General features: G+C 48.6%; 4 protein-coding genes across 6 annotated transcripts; 2 read left to right on the top strand and 2 right to left on the bottom strand.

Moving 5' to 3' along the window:
* Positions 1 to 15: 15 nt before the first annotated feature.
* Positions 16 to 1,152, bottom strand: LOC114039897 (ubiquitin-like protein 5). Its single transcript, XM_027857813.1, has 5 exons — positions 1,078 to 1,152; positions 800 to 859; positions 614 to 697; positions 379 to 416; positions 16 to 138 (listed from the first exon to the last, which is right to left on the bottom strand). The coding sequence occupies exons 2-5, from the start codon at positions 853 to 855 to the stop codon at positions 95 to 97; spliced, it is 222 nt and encodes a 73-aa protein (XP_027713614.1). The 5' UTR covers positions 856 to 859; positions 1,078 to 1,152; the 3' UTR covers positions 16 to 94.
* On the top strand, positions 854 to 2,088 carry LOC114039838 (F-box/LRR-repeat protein 12-like). The gene is made up of 3 exons (XM_027857714.1): positions 854 to 1,174; positions 1,223 to 1,807; positions 2,044 to 2,088. Exons 1-3 carry the CDS (start codon positions 854 to 856, stop codon positions 2,086 to 2,088), a joined length of 951 nt encoding a protein of 316 aa, XP_027713515.1.
* Positions 2,089 to 8,553: 6,465 nt separating this feature from the next.
* On the bottom strand, positions 8,554 to 9,796 carry UBL5 (ubiquitin like 5). 3 transcript variants are annotated; one of them, XM_027857698.1, is made up of 5 exons: positions 9,705 to 9,796; positions 9,315 to 9,466; positions 9,108 to 9,191; positions 8,905 to 8,942; positions 8,554 to 8,664 (listed from the first exon to the last, which is right to left on the bottom strand). In XM_027857698.1, the coding sequence occupies exons 2-5, from the start codon at positions 9,368 to 9,370 to the stop codon at positions 8,621 to 8,623; spliced, it is 222 nt and encodes a 73-aa protein (XP_027713499.1). In that variant the 5' UTR covers positions 9,371 to 9,466; positions 9,705 to 9,796; the 3' UTR covers positions 8,554 to 8,620. The 3 variants fall into 3 exon arrangements, with proteins under 3 accessions (XP_027713499.1, XP_027713501.1, XP_027713500.1); XM_027857700.1 differs by having other exon boundaries at positions 9,315 to 9,374; positions 9,705 to 9,781; XM_027857699.1 differs by having other exon boundaries at positions 9,315 to 9,469; positions 9,705 to 9,772.
* Positions 9,734 to 12,069, top strand: LOC114039811 (F-box/LRR-repeat protein 12-like). Its single transcript, XM_027857695.1, has 3 exons — positions 9,734 to 9,892; positions 10,036 to 10,108; positions 10,224 to 12,069. The coding sequence occupies exons 1-3, from the start codon at positions 9,807 to 9,809 to the stop codon at positions 11,046 to 11,048; spliced, it is 984 nt and encodes a 327-aa protein (XP_027713496.1). The 5' UTR covers positions 9,734 to 9,806; the 3' UTR covers positions 11,049 to 12,069.
* Positions 12,070 to 19,122: the final 7,053 nt, after the last annotated feature.

Genomic DNA, 19,122 nt, shown 5'->3' with positions numbered 1-19,122 from the left:
CAAAACACACAGCAGCACCATCATTGAAGTTATTTTATTAGACTTTTAAAAAGGGAAGAGAGGTGCAGATTTGGGGGATGGGGTGTTGCTACCCTTATTGGTAATAAAGCTCCAGGTTCATTCCATCGTGGATCTCATCTGAGAGTATAAGTCAGAGAATCTGAACAGCTTGACTGGTGGCCTCACCAACCCACTCCCACCCCCCCTCCCCAAGCATCGGCAGGCTCTCCTAAGCAATCCTCCTAATCCCCCCTAGAGTTAAGCTCTTTGTGTTCTTCAAAGGATAGATCAGCAGTGTTGGGGAGGTAGGGGTAGGATCTGCACAGATAACTCCTCAAAAAGCTAGAGTTCCCTTCAGAGTTGTCAAATAAAGGATACAGTCTCCCAGAGTCACGTGGTCCTTGAAGATTGTGTACCTGGGATGGAGAGAAGGTTAGTTCTGCAAGAGGCTCCCCACTCTCAAGCCTCCTTAGCAATGCCAGGGCAGCCCCATCATCTTCCATTTTCCAGGAATGGGGATTATGGCATGGCCTGACCCCAGAGCCCAACACTGCCGCCCACCCAGAGGGCAGCTTAGATCCAGCACACCTGAATCAGCCCTGCCCGCACTCACCATTTCTTCAGAACAATCTTGTTCCAACGGGTGCCTGTCTGTGCAGCAATCAGTTTCTTCAAGTCTGCTATTGAGTCGTCGGTGCTGGGGCATATGTTAAGGCAAAAAGAAAGAGGGAAGCAGGCGAGCCCTGCCCGTGCCCAAGCCCCTGCCCCACCTCCCTCCGCCTTCCCACCAATAGGATACTTGCACTTCACACGGACCTTCTTACCCAGCCGATCGTTACACACAACCTCGATCATGGCTCTGGGGACCACAAAGGAGCTAATCAGTCTGGGATCGGGTCATTTCCTGCAGTCCGCCCCTGCCCCTTCTCTGTGCCTGGCCACCCGCAGCCTCCTGGTCAGCCTCTGCCCTAAATCTGGCCATCCCCAACTTCCCCGGGCAGCCCCTGAGCCCGGCCTGCCCATCACCCAGCCCTGGCCCCAGACACCCGCGGCCCCACCCTCAGGCCTGGCCCTCACCCAGGACGCGCCTAGCCGCTCTAGCTCCTGCCTCACAGAGCACCCACTACGACACCAGGTGTCTGCGCTTTACGGCCGTCGGGAAGCGGAAGCGTCTGCCGGGTTGCGATGGAGACGACTTAGGGGTGGTCGCAGTGGCTGCTAGTGTAGACTGCTGAGGGTGGAACTGCAGTCGTGTGAGCTCCCCCAGGCCTGGTTTCCGCCGGGGAATGGCCCCTCAAGTCTGCCCCACCTCGAGCACCTGGTTCTGGACCAGATCCCGGCCTTCTCAGACTCGCAGCTACGGGCCCTGCCTCGGCAAGGGGCGCTGTGCTCCCTGGTGTTGAGGGTCACCTACAGGGTGACCCACCAGGGGCTTCGAGACGCCCTGCCTGGCCTCGGTCACCTTCGGCGGCTGGAGCTGTGTGGATGCTCCGTGCCTGCTGATGGGGCCCTGCCGGTCATAGGAGGCTTCCTGCCCAGACTTCGGGAGCTCAGGGTGACTGTGGCCGGGCTCACAGCCAGGGGGCTGGCCAGCCTGGTGGGGATGCAGGCCCTAGAGACCCTGGGCCTCCTGGGACCACCCCCTACCCCAGATAAGCTTTCAGCCAAGGATATCCTCCCTTTCTGTCTCTTGTTGCCTAACCTCAGAGTCCTCAGCCTTCAGGGCATGGGACTGGGGTCAGCAGATGAGGCTCTTCTTAGGGAGGGACTGGCCCACTGTATGATCCAGAAGAATACTAGATTTGGAGTCAGGGGACTAAGATTCAAATCCTGACTGTGTGATCTTGAGTTTCCTTCTCAAAACCCAAGATTTTTCATACTTAAAATAAGGAGGTCCCTTCTAGCTCTAAATTCCATTTTCTTGATCAAAGAGTTCTAGGGCTCTTTAACATTTGTACCTTGGGGTAAAAAGGATGAAAAGGGTCTTGGAGGTCTCCCCAGGGACAGTGTACCTAAAGCCTTACCTAAATCTTCACCCCGAAGAAACTCTCCTACCTTTTCTCCCATGGAGACCACATCATCCCTTGAGACAGCAGAGGATACTTAGGGTTGAGGTTTGTCTTCCCCCTGGATCTTTTAATCCACTTGTTCAGCAAATCTTTCCAACCTTAAAGCTCCATTATTATGTTCGAGGCACTGTGCAGTGTGTTGAAGATTTAGTAACAAAGAATGAAACAATCCCTGATCTTAAGGAACTTACATTCTAGAGAGGAGAGCAACAAATGTGTTTATAGAAAGACAAAGAATAAAAATAAATAAAAAGTAAGTAAATACAAAGGGAAGGAAGGCAGTAGCAGTTGGTGGGATCAGGAAAGGCTTCATGTAGAAGATGGTGCTTGAGTTTTATCTCAAAGGGCTTCTATGAGTAGGCAGTGCAAAGACAGATGAGAAATGGAGTGAGAATCCAAGAAGACCAGTTTGATTGCAGAAGTGATGTACAATGAGACTGGAAAGATAGGTTAGAGCCAGGTTGTGAAGGGCTTTAAAAGCACCACAAAGGAATTTGTTTGATTTAGAGTAAATAGGGAATCCCTGGAATTTATTGAGTAGAGGCATGATATGATCAGATTTGGGATTAAGGAAAATTACTTTGGCTGCTGTGTGGAGGATGGATTGGAGTAGGGAGAGATGAATTAGGAGGCTGTGGTCCTGAACTAAGGTGGTGGCTAGTTGAGAAGAGAGGAGATAGGATTCTAGGTATATGGTAGAGGGAGAAATGGCAAGATTTGGCAACTGATTGTATATGTGAGTTGAATGAGAATGGGGAGTCCCAAATAATGCTGAGTTTATCTGAGTTGGAAGAAAACTGATATCCTTAGACAGAAATAGGAGGTTTGGATGAGACCTAGGAAAACATGAGTTTGAGTTTCTAGGACATATAGTTTAGAATGTCCAAGAGGTAGCTGGTAATATGGGACTGGAGCTCAGGGAAGAGACTGAACCTGGATATATATGCCTTCAGTTTACCTACATACATAATTAGACTCGTTGGATCTAATGAGGGCACAAGGAGAGTACATAGAAAAGGGCTTTCCAGCCTTCAGTTCTTGTTCCCCTCCTATACCCTTTGGCTTTTCAGTAAACCTTCCTATACCTTCTCTTCAATACAAAAGGAAATAAATTCTGGAGTTTACCATGCATGTATACATAGATTAATTAATTTTATTTCTCTAAAGGTCTACCAAAAATGTAATTTCATTGGTTGTAAATCTGGAAACTTCTAGAATACTTCAATGGGATAATATGTATTTACCACATATTGCCTTTTCCCTCTTAATTATTTGGGATCCTCTTGTGTAACAAGAAGAGAAGAGGGTCTGAGACAACCTTAGAGGAATATTCTTAGGTAGGAGGCATGATAAATCAGCAGAGAAGACATGAAGAGAACCAAGAGAGGGTGGTATCATGAAAACCCAAAGAGGAGAGAGTATCTGAGAAGGAAGGGTAGTCAACAATGTCAAATGCAGTAGAAAAGGATGTAGACAGAAAAAACCATCCGATTTGGTAATTAATGTTGATAGCTTTGGAGAGAGCAGGTTTGACAGTGGATTGCAAAGAGTTTTGGAAGGAGAGGAGAGGAAATGGAGGTAACTGGCATAGACAGCTTTTTCCAGGAGTTTAACTGAGAAGGGAAAGAGAAATATAGGTCAATAGCTTGGCATGGTTGGGTCTGATGGGTTTTTTTAAACACCTGCTAGGCAATAATTGCTTGTTGGTTGAATAGGCAAATTAGGGGAGGAGACGCTGTGGAAAACATTGTAAGTGATGCAATCTCAATGAAGCAGTCAGTTAAAAAGTATTTATTGTTCACTAAGAGGCTAGGTGGGCAGTAGATAAGAGCACTGAACCCAGTTAGGAAGAACTGTGTTCAGATCTAGTCAGGAAGACGAGTTCAGATGCTGCCTCAAACACGTGACTGTATGACCCTGGGCTGTTCAAAGCTACCTGCCTCAGTTTCCTCATCTGTAAAATGGGGCTAATAATAGCACTTAACTGCTGGGGTTATTATGAGGGTCAAATGAGCTAATAATTATGAAGCACCTTGCAAACCTTAAAGTGCTATGTAAATGCTAGCTATCATTGTTATTACTGTGTGTCAGGTACTATGCTAGGCACTGGTATCCAAAGAAAAAAAATCTCCCTTTTTGGAGGCAGCAATATCTAATACGAGTTTATACAAGAGAAATACAAGATAATTTGTGGGAAAGGCACAGCAGCTGGTGGATTATGCAGGGCCTCAGACTATTTTCAGTCTATCTGTCCTTACCAAAGAAGGCCTTCAAAGGATAGAAGATAAACATGGAACAGCTTGTTTCTCCCAAAGATAGGGCCTAAGGGGGCCCCCAGAGCTTCAAGACTATGGGGTCTTGGGTGGATATGTCAATAGGTATGGGGGCAGCAACAATGAGCTGAGAAGCAAGTCCCCCCCCCATCCTTTTCAGTGTTTGTGTCTGCCTGAAAGACAAATAAATAAGATTGGGAGAAAGAGGAATCAAACAATCCGATCCCTGACTCCCTTCTGGACTGATGTTCCACATTTGAGGTAGGAACATAGGATGGTACACTGGTACTGTTCTTAGAGCTGTGCTTTTGAATTCTTATATTAATGTATCTCTTTGGGAATAGGATTAAGGTCATCCAAGAGGACCAGGTATACCTTAGTCAAGCATCTAGAGCACTCGAGTCCATAATTACCCCATTAGCCTTTCTTTATTCTGTTCTTGCCCTCAGGTTTTCCCATTAAAAACAGGTCTTTTAAAAAAAAAAAAAAAAGACCTTAGAGCTAGGAGAACTTTGGTCCAGTCCACGGAGGTGGAAAACTAAAGTCCAACAAGAAAAAGATAATTGTCTGAATGTTCTGAGTCTGTGCAACATCATAATTAGTACTTTCCCTCTACTTTAAAGAAGAGGTTGAGGGAGGGGAAGGTTTACCTTTCAATCCTTACTTAATTTTCCACACCTGCTTTACCCTACTTATGTCTTTGCCCCTTGTAGGCCCGGTCATCTAGTTGGTGCTTAACAGCTATGAGGCATTTATCTAGGTATTATCTGTTTCCTAAGACATAAAGAATCGGGAGTGAGATAAGGGATCCAGGCTCACTCCCCATAACACAAGTGATCCTGTCAGGAGTGCACAGTCCCTTGGGCCAAGGTCTTAGAGACCTGACTGTCTCCCTATCAGAAAGGTCAATTAACCCTTTCCAGCAATACAAGGATCTAAGACATCTCCAAAGGCCTTGTGATGGAAAATGTTATCCACATCCAAAGAAAGAGCTATGGTATTTGAGTGCAGATTGAAGCATACCATTTGCAATTTTTTTCTCTTCTGTTGAGTTTTGTTTCCTCTTTCTGGTGGTTCCTCCTATTGGTTCTAATTCTTACTTATAATATCACTAATGTGAAAATATGTTTAATAGGAATGTATATGTATAGCCTATATCAGATTGAGTGCCATCTTGGGGAGGGAGGTGGAGAGGGAGGGGGAGAAAAATTTAAAACTCAAAAGCTTGTGGAAGTGATTGTTGATAAATCAAAATAAATTAATTTAAAAAAAAGTTAAATGATCAGGCTTGGGGCATCTCAAACCACTTTCCTTGGTGGGGTTCATCCATTTGTATTGGGGGGACAGCTTTTTATTTGTCTTTATTAGAGACACAGCATCAGAGACTTTAATACTGGGGGGGTCCTTAAGACCCTTTCAGGGTGTCTGAGAGGTCAATACTGAATTAATATTAATTTATAATGATAAGATGTTTCAGTTTCAAATATGGTAAATATGCCAAATATAACTCACATAAATACTCTTGGGGGGGGTGGTCCTCAATAATTTTTAAGTGTAAAGGAGTCCAGAGACCAAAAAAATCTGAGAATCATTGGCCTAGACTGTTTTCCCTGCTTTGTAAATAGTAATAGGTCAGAGTGGAAGGGCCTGCAGTAGAACACAGCTGGGTGGTATTAGGCCAGGTTTAGGGGCAGAACTAGATAGGGCTGATGAAATTATGGGAAGAGGAGTCCCGTTGGCCTTGGCAGTGGGAAACTAGAGGAGGTGGGAATGATGAATGACCCAGCAGGTGTTGAAGAGTCCAGGCATATGAGTTCATCACTGAAATGCGCCTTCAGAAATGTCCTTCTGCTAGTTCCTGGAGCCATCCCTCATTCTGTCTCTTGGCTTTTCACACTCTTCTTAATGACACTGCCAACCCATGCCAGAGTTCCCATCTGCTTCCTGTGACAAGGAGCATAAACTCTAGCAGATGGATGGGGCTTTTAGAGAGGAAAGAAGAATGAAGATGGATAGGTATTCCCATCAATTTATAGTTGTTGTGGTTAACAGTAGCTGGATCTAGTAATATCTATGCCATACCTGTTAATTGTGGAGGTTCTTCAAGGCTCTGTCCTTGGCCCTCTTTTTCCCCTAGACTATCTCATTTGGTAATCACAGGTTTATCATCTCTATACAGGTGACTTACCAGATCTATATATCACTAATTTTGTACATCTTGACTTGTATGTACTGTAGCCTTCTCAAACTCAAATGTCTAAAACAGAACTCACTACCTTTCCCCCAAACTCACCCCTCCTTGACTCCTATTACTATCAAGGACACCTATTTTCCCTCACCTGGATATCATCCTAGATTCTCACCCCCCATTTCTAGTCTCTTGCCAAATCTTGTTCTTACCTTCACATCTCATAATCCCCTTTTCCCCACTCACACAACTGCTACTGTAGTCCTAACTGGTCTCCCTGACTCAAATCTCTCCTCACTCTAGTCCATTCTCCATTAAGTTGCCAATGTGATTTTTCTAAAGTGTGGATTTGACCACTTTATGGCCCTTGCTTATCAAAGTCCAGTGACTCCCTATTATTGGCAGGGATAACTATAAACTCCATTGTTGGGCACCTTCCTCCTTTCTCAGTCTTCTCATCTGCTCTACTTACATTCTTATTTTTTTTTTTCATTTTTAGGCAATTGGGGTTAAGTGACTTGCCCAGGTGACACAGCTAATAAGTGTCAAGTGTTTGGTCTGAGGCTGGATTTGAACTTGGGTCCTCCTGACTTCAGGACCGGTTCTCTATCCACTTCGACACCTAGCTGCCCCTCTACTTACGTACTTATAACACTGGCCAACTTGTAGTTACTCCAGCACTACAGCCCATTCCCTTTCCCTTTGTACAAGCAGCTTCCAAGGCCTGGAACGTATAAGGCACATGCTCAAATTCTACTTAACCCAGCAGGCCTTTCTTGGTCCCTTTAGCTGCTAATGCCTTTACCTCTCAGAGTGCTTTCTACCTACCTATCTTGTATGTAGCTACTTATTTACATTTTGTCTATCTCATTAAAAAGCAAGAAATATCTTTCCATGCAGGAACTTTTTTTTTTTTTGCTTTGCATCCCTAGCACTTAGCAAGCATTTAATGAATATTATATTAGTGATATAATAAACACCTCACCCATCACCCTACTGCCTAAAATGTCAGGGCTCCAGTAAGGGCTCAGTCTTCCCTCATTCTGTACCATTTTTCCTTCCTCTTAAACTGTTCACTGTCTCAGGACTTCTCTCCTAGACATTATATGTATGATCTCCTAGGTCCACCACACTTGCTAATCTAGCAGGTTAGATACAGAAGCCATTTTGACCTGTTTGGGCCTTCTTTGCTCCGACAGAGGAGAGGCTTAGTCTTCATAGACTTGGGGATTCATATCATCCTTCCAAAAGAGTAGAACTGTCTTGGGTTGGAAATCAAGAGCAGAGACTGATTCCTATTCTGCTTACCCCCATACCCTCTCTATCCAGCCTTCAGTAGCTTCAAGACAAAAGGTGAGGGATGAATCAGGACCCTGTTGGGTTTTTCTTTTTTTTTTTGTTGGGGGGCAATTTTTTCTTTTACTTTTTTTTTTTAAGTGAGGCAGTCGGGGTTAAGTGACTTGCCCAGGGTCACACTGCTAGTGAGTGTTATGTGTCTGAGGCTGGATTTGAACTCAGGTCCTCCTGACTTCAGGGTCTGTGCCCTATCGGCTCCACCACCTAGCTGCCCCACGGCAATTTTTTACCTTTTGTTTTAGCCTAGAAGTTTCCTCCTCCCGAAAAATCAGTACTGGGACCTGTAGAACTAAAGGTGTCCCTCTCCCACTTGACAGAGCAGGCATTCTAGCTCCCTTCCATTAACTTTGTCCCTACTTTTCTATGTTTTAAAGAAGTGTGGGTCAATAGGGAAGGATGTGCTTACCTAAACTGTGGCAGCCAATAATATCTTAGAACAAGTTGCTCTTTCTAGTTTTGCTGCATTGCTGAGTTAAAAACATCTCCTTTCCCCATCCCCACCCCCATCCTTTAGGGGCAATGTAAATCAACTATGTAAATCCTTTTTGTCTATTAGCTAACCAGGTGTCCCTCATTAAAACTCAGTTTCTAACAAGTGTCTCACTTCCCATCTCCAGCTTTATAATATTCAGAGCACACCAAAAAATAATACACCCAGAAGCAGCTGTGGCATTTAAATTATTTTTATTAGTGAGACTTTAAAAATGGGGAGTGGGTTGCAGAATTGGCAGGCCCTACTGATAATAAAGCTCCAGGTTCATTCCATCATGGATCTCATCTGACAGTAGGAGTCATGGAATCTGAAGAGTTGCATCCTTAACCTCCTCAAATCTTTCCCTTTCCCCCACTCCCTCTGCTGTGGTATATACCAGCAGCTGTGATATTTACTCCCCAAGAGTTAAGTCCTTTCTGGTCCTCAGTTGCTAGAGCAGGATGGGAGAAGGGGAGCAAAGAAAAGAATGTTCCCCGACAACCTTCAGGCCCTATAATCTCTTAAGAGATATCACGTAAAGGATACAGTCACCCAGGGAAACGTGGTCCTTGAAGATTGTGTACCTGGAATGGAAAGGATAGATAGTTAGCAATGCCAGCGCCATCATACCTCCCTCCTTTTCAAAAAGAAGGGGCCTTACGTCTGAGTACAGAATCTAGGTTTACCCACCCCATACCCTGACATCAGCCTCCCCACCTTACACCTGAGTCAGCCCTGCCCGCACCCACCATTTCTTCAGAACAATCTTGTTCCAACGGGTGCCTGTCTGAGCCGCAATCAGTTTTTTCAGGTCTCCTATCGTGTCATCCGTGCTGGGCATACGTTAAGGGAAAGCAGAGGGCAGACCAGGGGACGCCAACCGCCCCCCCCCCCCCCGCTCCCTAACCCTCCCCTCACCCCCACCCGACCTCTGCGCCTTCCCACCAACAGGATACTTGCACTTCACGCGGACCTTCTTGCCCAGCCGGTCGTTACACACAACCTCGATCATGGTTCTGGGGACCACAACGGATCTGAAAAGTCTGGGGTCGGGTCTTTCTTCCAGCCCACCCGGCCTCTTTGCCGGCTCTCACCCCTGTTCTTGTCCCTGCTTGTGACCCGGAACAACGTCGGTCCCTGGCCCTAAACACTCGGGTAACCTCGCCCAGCCCCTGTCCCAGGTCTTCACCCCGGACACCCCTGACCTCGCTGGTCGGCCCGTGGCCCTGGCTGTGACTCGGTATCCCTCGGCCTCCCCGCTCGGCCCTCGCCCCTAGCTGTGACTTTGAACACCCCCGGCCTCCCCGCCCGGGCCCCTGGTCCCGGCCCCAGTCGCAAATTCTCACCCGTCCGCCTCCAGACACAGCCCCTTCCTCACTTCGCACGACAGCACCGCCCGCACTTTACGGCCACCGGAAAGCGGAAGCGGAAGCTCGACGCTGGTTGCGATGGCGACGGCTTCGGAGTTGCCGGACTGGCTACTTGTGGAGATTCTGTCTTTCGTGCCTCTCCGAGACCGGCTCCGGAGCTCCAGGTGCGGCTCTGCAAGGCCCCGACCCCCAGTGATGCCTCCTCCCCTCTCTCCTGAGTTCTCCGGGGCGGGGCTGGGGGATGGGGGGCTGGGACGGGGTCCTTGCGGCGCTGGCTTTGACTGCCCCTGTCCACCCTCCTCCCCAGGGTGTGTAAGCGCTGGCGGAGGCTGATGCTGGACAAGGCTCTCTGGAAACGCTTGGATCTGAGACCTTACAGGGTAAAACCGAGACCTGGTGTTTGGGGACGATCTACCCCGGGCTGGCGGGGACTGGGGCTCTTGTTTTAGGTCTCCTTGGGAAAGGGCTGGGCCATCCCCCGTCTTCCCCCCACAGGTCGGTCCCAAGGTGCTGTGGCAGCTGCTGCGGCAGTACTTGGGCTCGGGGCTGAGGACGCTCAAGGTGCGAGGCCGCCTGCTCTCCGTGCCCCGGGCCCCGCTGCTGTCCCCGGCCCTGCTGCAGGAACTGGGGAAGCGCTGCCCGAACGTGGCCTGCCTCAGCCTCCTGGAAGAGGACCTCCGCAAAATCCCCTTCTCCTGCCTGCCACGTTCACTTCGGTGCCTGGAACTTCAGTCGTGTGAGCTCCCCCAGGCCTGGTTTCCGCCGGGGAATGGCCCCTCAAGTCTGCCCCACCTCGAGCACCTGGTGCTGGACCAGATCCCGGCCTTCTCGGACTCGCAGCTACGGGCCCTGCCTCGGCAAGGGGCGCTGTGCTCCCTGGTGCTGAGGGTCACCTACAGGGTGACCCACCAGGGGCTTCGAGACGCCCTGCCTGGCCTCAGTCACCTTCGGCGGCTGGAGCTGTGTGGATGCTCCGTGCCTGCTGATGGGGCCCTGCAGGTCATAGGAGGCTTCCTGCCCAGACTTCGGGAGCTCAGGGTGACTGTGGCCGGGCTCACAGCCAGGGGGCTGGCCAGCCTGGTGGGGATGCAGGCCCTAGAGACCCTGGGCCTCCTGGGACCACCCCCTACCCCAGATAAGCTTTCAGCCAAGGATATCCTCCCTTTCTGTCTCTTGTTGCCTAACCTCAGAGTCCTCAGCCTTCAGGGCATGGGACTGGGGTCAGCAGATGAGGCTCTTCTTAGGGAGGGACTGGCCCACTGTATGATCACTGTTGGGGAGCTCCCCTTGGAAGGCTGGGGACTGAGAGGCCTAAGTTGACAGCCCCTCGCATCTTCAGACCAGAAGAATTCAGGGTCCACTCAGATGCTTGAGGTAGTGGAGTTAGGGCTCTCTACTGCTTTGTGACTTTGGGCAAGCTGTTTTCCCCTCTCTGCACCAAAGTTTCTTAATCTGCAAGCCAACGAGGTTGGCTTTGAAAATCACTTAAATCCCTTCTAGCTCTGAATCCTATATTCTTAAACAGAACTCGGAGTTCCAGGATCTTCAGACGTTTATACTATGGAGTTCAGAAAGGGCTGAGGGTTGGGAGGCTTCTCAGCATCTCCCTCCTATTTTTGCTCTCTTTTCTCTACTTCCACTGTCATCCTTTCTCCCAGGGAAGGCACCCTTATTCCTTGGATATTTACGGGCAAACGTTGCCCAAGAGTGAGTTTGATAGAGCAGGTTTGGAACATTTCAACCTCTCTGAATTTTTTATAATGGCACTCAAGATTCTCAAAGGGTGGAATGAGGATGCAATAGTGGAGCTGATGGTTAGGATCTTCCCTGGCTTCCTGGCTGGGGTTGGTTGCTGCTTTTGTCCTTCTTGGCCATCCTATTCTCACTTCTTGGATTGGCTTTGAACAAAGCAGCCTAGCTAGAAGGTACCAGTACTTTTCTTTCTCATCTTCCTTTTCTTAGGACCTGGGGGAGGGGAGATGCCCCAGCTATGCTCCACTTCACCCCCTATTTCCTTGCCACTTGAATTGGAAAACAATGCCCTAGAAACTTTCACCCTTTCTGAAATGTCTGCCCTGGGGCCTGCTGTTGTGATAGATGTACACCCACACGCACACACCCTCATGTGGCCATCTTCTGATAGGCTCACCTGTAGCCTTGCAGCTATAAGTATACCTACCCCATGTGTTTCCTTTCTGAAACCATAAAATCATTCCTGCTGTGCCTTCTGCATTAGAATGTCAGCTTCCTGCAGACTAGGGCAGTCTGTTTTCATATTCCCAGTGCTTAGCAGTGATACTGTAACAAAGGCTTTTGAACACAATCATTCCTTCAAAAAACACTGGATCTTTGGCCCAGCTCTTCATACAAAAATGTCTCATGCCTCCAATTCCTGCATTATTCACCAACTAGGTTTTTGTTTGACGTCAAACTGGTATCTCGGTATCCTGGGCTTTGTTTTGGAGACCTGTTTAGCTGGACCTGCTGGTTTGGGGCCAGAGAGAATTTTTCCTGAGCCACTTGAGTTAGGCCAGAATCTCTGAAAGAGTTCATCAATTTGTCCACCAACAGTCATTTATTAAACATATACTATGTGCCAGCACTAGGGATAGAAGAAAATGATGGACTAATTCAGAGCCAAAAGTGAGACCCTGCTCTTAAGAGCTTACACCCTGTATAAAAATACAACACATACACATATAAGTAAATTAAGTCATTGTCATCAGAACTGGAAGAGACCCTGAAATTACCTTAACTTTAAGTAGATGACGTATTCAGTCAGTCAGCAAACTGACTTCCTAGGCTTATGGACTTATGGAGAAGGGGGCAGGATAGGGAAGGCCAGGAGATTATAAAACCCATTTCCCGTGATTTAATCACATTGATCTGCAGAGTAAAAGGGTGTCAGAAAAGTCTAATGTGGCTGTATAGGGAATTCCTCAGTCCAGGCTGAAGAATGCCCTCAAAAGATGGAGGTCAGAGCACCTGGCAGCAAAGAAAGATGGAGTAACTTATTCCTCCTTAGAGATACCCCTCCCTTGCCAAGATCCTGAAGGAGATGGAGCCACTGGTAGATGTCAATGGATATTAGTGGAGAGAAGCAATAATGAGCTGAAAATCAGATGTCTACACCCCTCTCTATGTTTATGTCTACCTGAAAGACAAGTAGGAAACAAGATTGGGAGAAATAGGAATTTGAGGAGTTTGCTGTCCTGGAGTGATATTCTGAGTTTGGGTAGGTGTGCCGGCCGCGCCGTGCACTCTCCTCCTAACAGGAGCAGGCTGTCAGGGTCATACTTACCAGCCTTCAGAGCCTACCCAGATAAACATAGAGAGGAGCCGATCGGGAGGTGCAAGCACTCGGACTTTAATCAGAGACCATCACAGCAAACCAAGCAGGAGAGCAAGAGAGAGCCCCGGCTCCTACTGCCCCTTATATACTTTACTAACTCCTCCTCCTCAGTCTGCCCTCAGTGATTGGGCATAGGTCCAGATACCGGAAGGAGACTTCTGGGGTTAGCGCTGCACCAAAGGAGAGGACATGACAAAGGAACCTAGGTTCAGATACCGGAAGGAGACGTCTGGGGTTAGCGCTGCACCAAGGGAGAGGACGTGACAAAGGAAGCTCGTTCTCTGCCGTCCCACTCCCACGTGGCACAGCCCCCTGCCTCAGGAGCACATGCTCCGGTTACTTCCCTGTATCCTGTACCTACCCCAGTTCACCACAACTCCACCTGGCACAGCCCCCTGCCTCGGGAGCGTGAGCTCCAGTTACTTCCCCGTATCCTGTCCCTACCCCAGTTCACCACAACTCCACATGGCACAGCCCCCTGCCTCGGGAGCGTGAGCTCCGGTTACTTCCCTGTATCCTGTCCCTACCCCAGTTCACCACGTGGCCTGTAGCCATCATCGGACGATCCCTCACAATTCCCCCTTTTTGTTTAATCAAGGGGGCGGAGACGAGGTCTCAAGACTAGGGCCTCGGTTTTGAGTGTCTCTAACGACCCTCTAAGAATCCTAAGGAAGCACCCCAATATAGTGGGCAGTAACAATAACAGTATAAATGCAAAGAGAGCTATAAATGCCCAATGGGTTATAAGGGAAGGGATGGGGAAAGAGGTATGCTTAATCCAATTGCTAAGGTGATGAACAATATCATCAGTCTCGTGCTGGTGCCAAGTGTCAGATATGTTCCGCGCTAGTCTAATTAACACCCGCAAGGCCTGGAGTTCAGATGAAAGATTTGTAGCTTGAATCCTGTAAGATAATCTCAGGAGTAGCCTCTTCCCACGTCAGGATTTGTCTTTGAGCACCTTCTACCAGGATCCATCTCTCTACTCCCGACTCCTCCTGTTGCCGCAGTGTGGCCTTGGACAGGGGTGACCAGGGCACTGGAGCTGAAGCAACCTGTGGCAGAGTCCCGATCGTGCAAAAAAGTGAAAACAGGTTACTCAACTGAGTCATGTTCTTGTCGTGATTCCTGACTGTCTTTCCTTTTCCAATTTCTCTGTCTGCGTCTCCTCTCTCGTCCTTGTCGTCTCTCCCGGGGCTTCTTCAACTCGTTTTGTTCTTCTTTCTGATACCCAGCAGCTCCGGCCATCAGGATCTGTAAGACACAAATACCCCGGACCTCTCCACAACACTACGGATGGGCCTTGCCAGCTTCCCTCATCGTCCTTCCAGAGGACTTTCTGGTTAAGAGATGGTGCATGTAGTGCTGTTTTTAAGGAGCCGGTTGAATTGCAAGTGGGTGGTGTTATTAGCTGTAGCATGCTAGGGGATAGGCCCGTGTCCCTATCTAGACAGAGAAAGTTGTATGTATATAAAGCTTTATCCATGTCTGCTTGGGTAGGCCACCACCTGGAGCCCCGACCTCCTACTCCCCCTTTTTGTTTAATAAGGGTGGCTTTCAAGGTACGATGGGCTCACTCAACAATAGCCTGGCCTGTGGGGTTATAGGGGATCCCTGTAACATGCTTAATGCCAAAGGATGTAAAGAAGGCAGTCATTTGTGTAGATAAATAGGCAGGCCCGTTGTCAGTTTTAATGACGTGAGGGATCCCCACGGAGGCGAAGCAATGGTACAGATGCTTAATAACTGATGGGGTGTGCTCCTCACTGGATACAGTGGCCATCATAAATTTGGAAAAGGTATCAATGCAGACTTGGATAGCAACATGGCCAAGGTGAGTAACATCCATTTGCCACAAGTCATTGGGGAAGAGACCACGTGGGTTAATCCCTTTTCTAGGTGAAGAGGGGAGGAAGGGAACACAGCGCACGCATCACCTCACAATTTGCCGAGCCTGTTCACGGGTTAAGCCATACAGGCGTCTCAGGGAGTTCTCGGGTAGGTGTAGAAAATCATGGGCTTGTTCGGGAGGGGTGAGGACCGGCAGTAAGGAGTACTGTAAAGCACGGTCCGCTACATCATTGCCCGCAAAAATGCCTCCTGAGGTGGACTGATGAGAATAAACATGGAGGATATAGAGGGGGTTGTTTCACTGTAACAAAATTTGCTGTAACTCACTCAGGAGAAAGGATATGGTGGAATTATGAGGTTGGAGGACAGCGTCCTCTATGCACCTAAGAACCTAGACTGCATATTGACTATCAGAGATTATGTTGATAGGCTCGGGATATTTACGACAAGCATGGAGGATGGTGAAGAGCTCATTTTTCTGGGTAGAGTCATAAGGGGTTTCTAATACTGTTATTTCCTTGGAGGCCTCATGATAAATAGAGGCCTTTCGGTTTTTTGTAGCGTCAGTGAAAACATTTGGGCCTTGAACAGGTTCTCCCATGACTTTTCGGTGGGGGGCTACCAAGGTTATTTGTTCTAGCATAGGAAGGAGCAGGCAGGAGGAATGGGGACTCATCTCAGCCCATTGGGAACAATATGCCCATGACCAATAGATTTGCATAGTGGTTTCTCGGTGTCCAGGTTCAAAAGGTAAGTAAAGTAATGGTCGCTGCCCAGACAAGTGGACGGCCCTTTGTACGGCAGCCAAGGCTAGTTCCCCTAATGTCTCATAATAATTTGGCAGCACCTTGTGGGCCTTCTTTGCATATACAAATTCTAACAATTTGGGACCTTGGTGTATAACACAAAAAGGGCTCTGTTGATTGACCAAGGAGACCTCTATTGTGCTTGTGGGGTCCCATCTGGCGGTCTGAGCCTGGGCAGCAAGTGAGAGTATTTGGGACACTGCTGCCTTAGCAGCAGGAGTCCATGCCCGAGGGGAGTTCAAATCTGAATTTCCTTTTAAGATATCATACAAGGGCTCCATCACAGCAGGAGGAATGGGCTTGCGGGCCGGAGCCATTGGATCTGTCCCACTAACTTTTGGAAGTGATTCAAAGTGGTTATCTTATCAAACGTAGTTCAGGAATTTGATTGATAATAGAAACAGCCTCCATACGAAGGCCAAGGTATGTGAGTGGGTAATTTTGTTGGACTTTTTCAGGGGCCACCACCAGACCATAATGAGCAAGTGCAGAGACGGTTTCTTTTACTAATCTTGCTAGTGCCTCATCAGTGCTAGTGGCCAATAAGATATCATCCATATAATGAAGTATTGTAGCCTTAGGCCATTTGTCCCTAATAGGGTCCAGTACTCTTCCCACATAAGCCTGACATAAGGTGGGGCTGCAGCACATTCCTTGGGGCAGGACCTTCCATTGATATCTCAAATCTGGTCCTGCATTATTGGTAGTGGGTATGGTAAAAGCAAATCTCTTTCTGTCTTCTGGGGATAATGGGATGGAGAAAAAGCAATCTTGGATGTCTATGACTGTTACAGGCCATCCAGAAGGCACTAGATTAGGGAAGGGGAGGCCAAGTTGTAGGGTTCCCATGGGCTCTAGGGTGGCGTTAACTGCCCTGAGATCTATTAGCATTTGAAATTTCCCTGATTTCTTTTTTATTACAAACACTGGGCTGTTCCAGGGGCTGGACGTGGGCTCAATGTGTCCCACCTGTAACTGGTGCTGCACTATATCACGTAAGGCCTGGGCTTTCTCTGCAGGGAGGGGCCATTGGGGTACCCAGACTGGGTTATTAGATCTCCATGTTAGAGGAGTGGGTCCGATACAGGAAGTGTTTTCTTGTTGCCCAACAGCCCCAATCAAAAATCCTGCGGGGGGGGGTATATAAACAGATGCCCCACAAGCCTTCAGAATATCCCTTCTCCATAAGGTGTACCTCAAACCAGCAACCACTAGGGGTCGGACGGTTCCTTGCTTGTCCGCAAACCGCCAGGGCAGATCCTCTGCTGATACCCATGCTTGTTGCACCCCTCCGACCCCGTTGACCATTGTGGCATCTGTTTGGACTGACCAAGATGGGGGCCAAAATAGTTGTGAAATGACAGAACGATCGGCCCCTGTGTCTAATAATCCCTTGAAGGATCGCCCCTTAATTTGCATAGTTGCCCATGGCTTACTGTGTTCAATACGTTGTATCCAATTAATATCATCATCGTGTCCATCCAACAGGGGGAGGGCTTGAGCCAATACCTCCCCTTTGTCTATGTAAGCCGCCGAATCACGTGGGTTAGTTACTATAATCTGTTGCTGGGGTTGGTGAGCAATAACCGTGGTGTGGACAATAACGGGGGTATATAATGAAAGGCCCACCACGAGGGCTGCTTTGAGGGCAGAATCAAGCCCAGCCACTGGCACTATGGTTATATCTCTGGGGTCGATCCGGAAATTCCCTTTACTGTGAAGGGGAAGCCAGACCCACTGGGTAGAAATCGGAGATATTCCTGATACAGCCTCGAAGGCGCTCTCTGAGGGGGTTGGGCTTCCTTCTGGTAAGCTTGTTGAGGGGCCCTCAAGGGGCCCCTTGCCCCGTTTCCCGACTTTGACTTGCGGCACTCCTTAGCATAATGACCGGGTTTGTTACAACTGTGACAAATTACCTTGGGACGGGCACCACCAGGTTTCTGGCGACATTGCACCTTAAAATGACCAGCTTTGCCGCATTGATAACATAATTTAGTCTCTTTTGTTTTCATCCCTTCTAAGACCCCTTTCGAAATGGCCGCCGCGAGGGCGTCCAGTTGAAAGGCACTGGATCCGATATGCTCACATCTCTTTATCATCTCCTCTAGGCCAGCGTCACCATCTAATGTAAGCATAGCCTTCTGGCAGTTCACGTTGGCATTGTCCTGTGCCAGCCTCTGTACAAGGAGGCTGGCGGCTTCTCCCCCGCCCACGGATCTCTCAACAGCCACCTGTAGGCAGGCCACAAAATCCGGGAAGGGTTCATCAGGACCTTGTTTAATCTTGGTCATGGAGGGCCTTTGTTTCCCCGAAGCCTCAATCTTACTAAAAGCCCGTTGGGCACATTGGGAGACAGCTGCATACACTGCCACGTCATATCGCATCTGATCTTCATTTTTCTCATATCTCCCTGCCCCCACTATCTTTTGAAAGTCATCTTGGGGAGTGCGACTCTGCATATCTCTAACAAAGTTCTTTGCGGTATCCGCAAACAGAGTCATCCATTGCAGGGTCTCCCCTGGCTTAAGGCATACTTTAGCAATGGTTTTCCAGTCATTCGGGGTCAATATATGACTATCAGCCAGGAGAACCATCAATTCCCTGACATAGGGGGATTCAACTCCATAAGTATTCACTGCCTCTTTTAACTCCTTCAATTTCTCCCATTCTAGAGGGGCCCAGGTCCTCCCTTCATCAGTCTCAAACACCTGGCAGGCATCTAGCCATGCCTTGGCGTCCATGTCTCCGTCTGCCACTGCCTTCTGGAGCATTTGTCCTAGTCTGGTTGGGGGGTCCCCCATGGCCCCATAAGAGGGAGCTGGAGGAGCAGACGGGACGTTCTCCTCAAAAGGGAAGTCTGGAGGAGGGGGCCACCCCTCCGTGTGATAGGAGGAGCTTTCTTTGCTTTGCTCTTCCTTTCTCTCCCCCTGCCTACTCTCCCACTTCCTGTTTCCGGTGTCTTCTGCCTCACTTCCTGATTCTTCCTCACCACTGATTTCTGCTCCGCCCATCTTAAAGGTGCAGCTAGTCTGAGTAGTTTTGTAACGTTCTTCCCCCCTCGGCCTTTCTGTTTGAGCTCCAATCTCAACTCGCAAGGGATTGCGACTCGCGCCTTTCAGAGTGCTGTGAATCACTTGGTAAATCAGATGGTGTCTTTCCGGAATGGTCCCCGGATTTGTTCCCTCGTAGGAGGCCATCTGATTACCAACTGTTTCCCATCTAGTTAGGTCAAGGCCGTTATACTGTATCCAGGGGCAGCATTGCTGGATTGTATCCACGAATGCCCTCGCAGTTTTCAGATCTATCTCTACCCCGGCTTTTCTTTTCCTAGCGCCTCCCGATCCGGGACCTTAACAAACGTCTGTCCCATCTTCCTTCCCTCACC

Source organism: Vombatus ursinus, unplaced genomic scaffold, assembly GCF_900497805.2.
Source record: "Vombatus ursinus unplaced genomic scaffold, bare-nosed wombat genome assembly UNPS02012319.1, whole genome shotgun sequence".
NCBI classification, from domain to species: domain Eukaryota; kingdom Metazoa; phylum Chordata; class Mammalia; order Diprotodontia; family Vombatidae; genus Vombatus; species Vombatus ursinus.
This window is presented reverse-complemented; position numbering and strand designations above follow the sequence as displayed.

Coding starts and splice junctions, on each gene's coding strand:
- LOC114039838 (XM_027857714.1), top strand. CDS start 854: ATGGCTCTGGGGACCACAAAGGAGCTAATCAGTCTGGGATCGGGTCAT. Junction 1,175..1,222: donor GTCGGGAAGCGGAAGCGTCT/GCCGGGTTGCGA, acceptor AGTGGCTGCTAG/TGTAGACTGCTGAGGGTGGA. Junction 1,808..2,043: donor AGAAGAATACTAGATTTGGA/GTCAGGGGACTA, acceptor TTCACCCCGAAG/AAACTCTCCTACCTTTTCTC.
- LOC114039897 (XM_027857813.1), bottom strand. CDS start 855: ATGATCGAGGTTGTGTGTAACGATCGGCTGGGTAAGAAGGTCCGTGTG. Junction 698..799: donor AAGGTCCGTGTGAAGTGCAA/GTATCCTATTGG, acceptor CATATGCCCCAG/CACCGACGACTCAATAGCAG. Junction 139..378: donor CCACGTGACTCTGGGAGACT/GTATCCTTTATT, acceptor TTATACTCTCAG/ATGAGATCCACGATGGAATG.
- UBL5 (XM_027857698.1), bottom strand. CDS start 9,370: ATGATCGAGGTTGTGTGTAACGACCGGCTGGGCAAGAAGGTCCGCGTG. Junction 9,192..9,314: donor AAGGTCCGCGTGAAGTGCAA/GTATCCTGTTGG, acceptor ACGTATGCCCAG/CACGGATGACACGATAGGAG. Junction 8,665..8,904: donor CCACGTTTCCCTGGGTGACT/GTATCCTTTACG, acceptor TCCTACTGTCAG/ATGAGATCCATGATGGAATG.
- LOC114039811 (XM_027857695.1), top strand. CDS start 9,807: ATGGCGACGGCTTCGGAGTTGCCGGACTGGCTACTTGTGGAGATTCTG. Junction 9,893..10,035: donor GACCGGCTCCGGAGCTCCAG/GTGCGGCTCTGC, acceptor CCTCCTCCCCAG/GGTGTGTAAGCGCTGGCGGA. Junction 10,109..10,223: donor TGGATCTGAGACCTTACAGG/GTAAAACCGAGA, acceptor TTCCCCCCACAG/GTCGGTCCCAAGGTGCTGTG.